At 44.8% G+C, this 1,392-nt stretch overlaps 1 protein-coding gene across 1 annotated transcript; it reads right to left on the bottom strand.

Moving 5' to 3' along the window:
- On the bottom strand, positions 1-1,392 carry LOC125831223 (uncharacterized acetyltransferase At3g50280). The gene has a single exon (XM_049510412.1). The coding sequence runs from the start codon at positions 1,383-1,385 to the stop codon at positions 12-14; it is 1,374 nt and encodes a 457-aa protein (XP_049366369.1). The 5' UTR covers positions 1,386-1,392; the 3' UTR covers positions 1-11.

Genomic DNA, 1,392 nt, shown 5'->3' with positions numbered 1-1,392 from the left:
TACAGCAACATTCAGTACACAGTAAAATACTGCATGAACTCCGGGTCAGACTCCAGGGCATCCATTGTTTCCGGCGATAAAATCACCTCCAAATCAACGCTTCCTCCTCCTTCTCTCCCCGGAAAAGCTGATATCTTCCCGTCAAATTTATTTGCCCGTCCACTCCGAACAGCAACTGGCCTGCCCCACCCGAAATCATTATCGTACATTGGAAATCTCGGCGAGCTGCCCATTGTTAGCATAGCTCCGTCGAAATTTCCCAACGGAAAACACCTTGGATCCTTTTCCCAATCCTCTACGAACTTCCTCACCATAATATCATCGTGCGCGTTCACGTTTTTGGTCAATTGCTCCGCGCACCAGTACAGATCATTAGACAGAACTTCCCCTGCTGATGCGTAAATCGGAATGCTCTGAATTGCGTTGCCGAAGTATAACGGATTCAGCTTCGGCTGGAGACGGTGACGGCAATTTACAGCCATTCTAAATGTCGTCATTTTCGAAGGTGGGAATTTCCTTGCACGTGTTACTGCACGCCAGAGCAATGCACATAGCGATTGAAATGATGAAATCTCAACCGTTTCTGTTTTGATTTTCATGTGATCGTTGCTTTGTTTTGCAATCAATTCAACAATGTTGATTTCTCCGTCGAAATTCAATTTCTGATTGTTCGTCTTCGCTTTCAGTCTTTGAATTGATTCCCTGCTAAAACTAAAAATCCTCTCCCTCAACGGAGCGTCACAGGAAAACGTGATTTCAGGGCCATCAGCCGGGAGTTTCAGCACAGAATTCGAAATCAAAACAGAATCACGTGTAAAATCAGGCTGCCTTACAATCCTTTTCACACCTCTACTCACCTCAGCGAATGTATTGAAGAAATTCCAAATTGATGTCCCGTCAGTGACGGAATGATTGACGGCGCATCCAATGAATACGCCGTCAGCTAATTCCGTCACTTGGACAGCTAGAAGAGGGATAAAATGCCCTCGATAGCTAACCGTTCGGTCCAAAGGGAAAAACTCTTTAACATGATCAGGAACGTCAATAGAGCCTATGACATCACGAATGAAAATGTGAGTAGCTGTAGCATGAACAAAATCAACTCCATCATCGTTGCAAGTAATGTAGACGTAGCCATCTGAGTCTGTCACGAATCGCCCCGCGAGCGGAGGGAAGTGAGTAAGAGTCTGAGAAAGACTGAGCTTAAGAAGGGAAATGAGTTGAGGTATAGGAAAAGGTGGACGAGTAAATAAACAACCTTTTTGAATATAGTGAACAGAGAGCATAGGAAGATCGGAAACGGAGAGTTTTAGATCGGGAAGTGACGATTTTTCCGACGGGAAAATGGTGCATTTGGAGACCAAAGCTACAGGTGCAGTAGTCATTGTTAGT

The sequence above is a fragment of the Solanum verrucosum genome, unplaced genomic scaffold (assembly GCF_900185275.1).
Source record: "Solanum verrucosum unplaced genomic scaffold, falcon-dt-bn FXZP01000049.1, whole genome shotgun sequence".
Lineage (NCBI taxonomy): Eukaryota > Viridiplantae > Streptophyta > Magnoliopsida > Solanales > Solanaceae > Solanum > Solanum verrucosum.
Note: the sequence above shows the minus strand (reverse complement) of the source record. Positions and strands in the feature narration are given on the sequence as shown.

Coding starts and splice junctions, on each gene's coding strand:
- LOC125831223 (XM_049510412.1), bottom strand. CDS start 1,385: ATGACTACTGCACCTGTAGCTTTGGTCTCCAAATGCACCATTTTCCCG.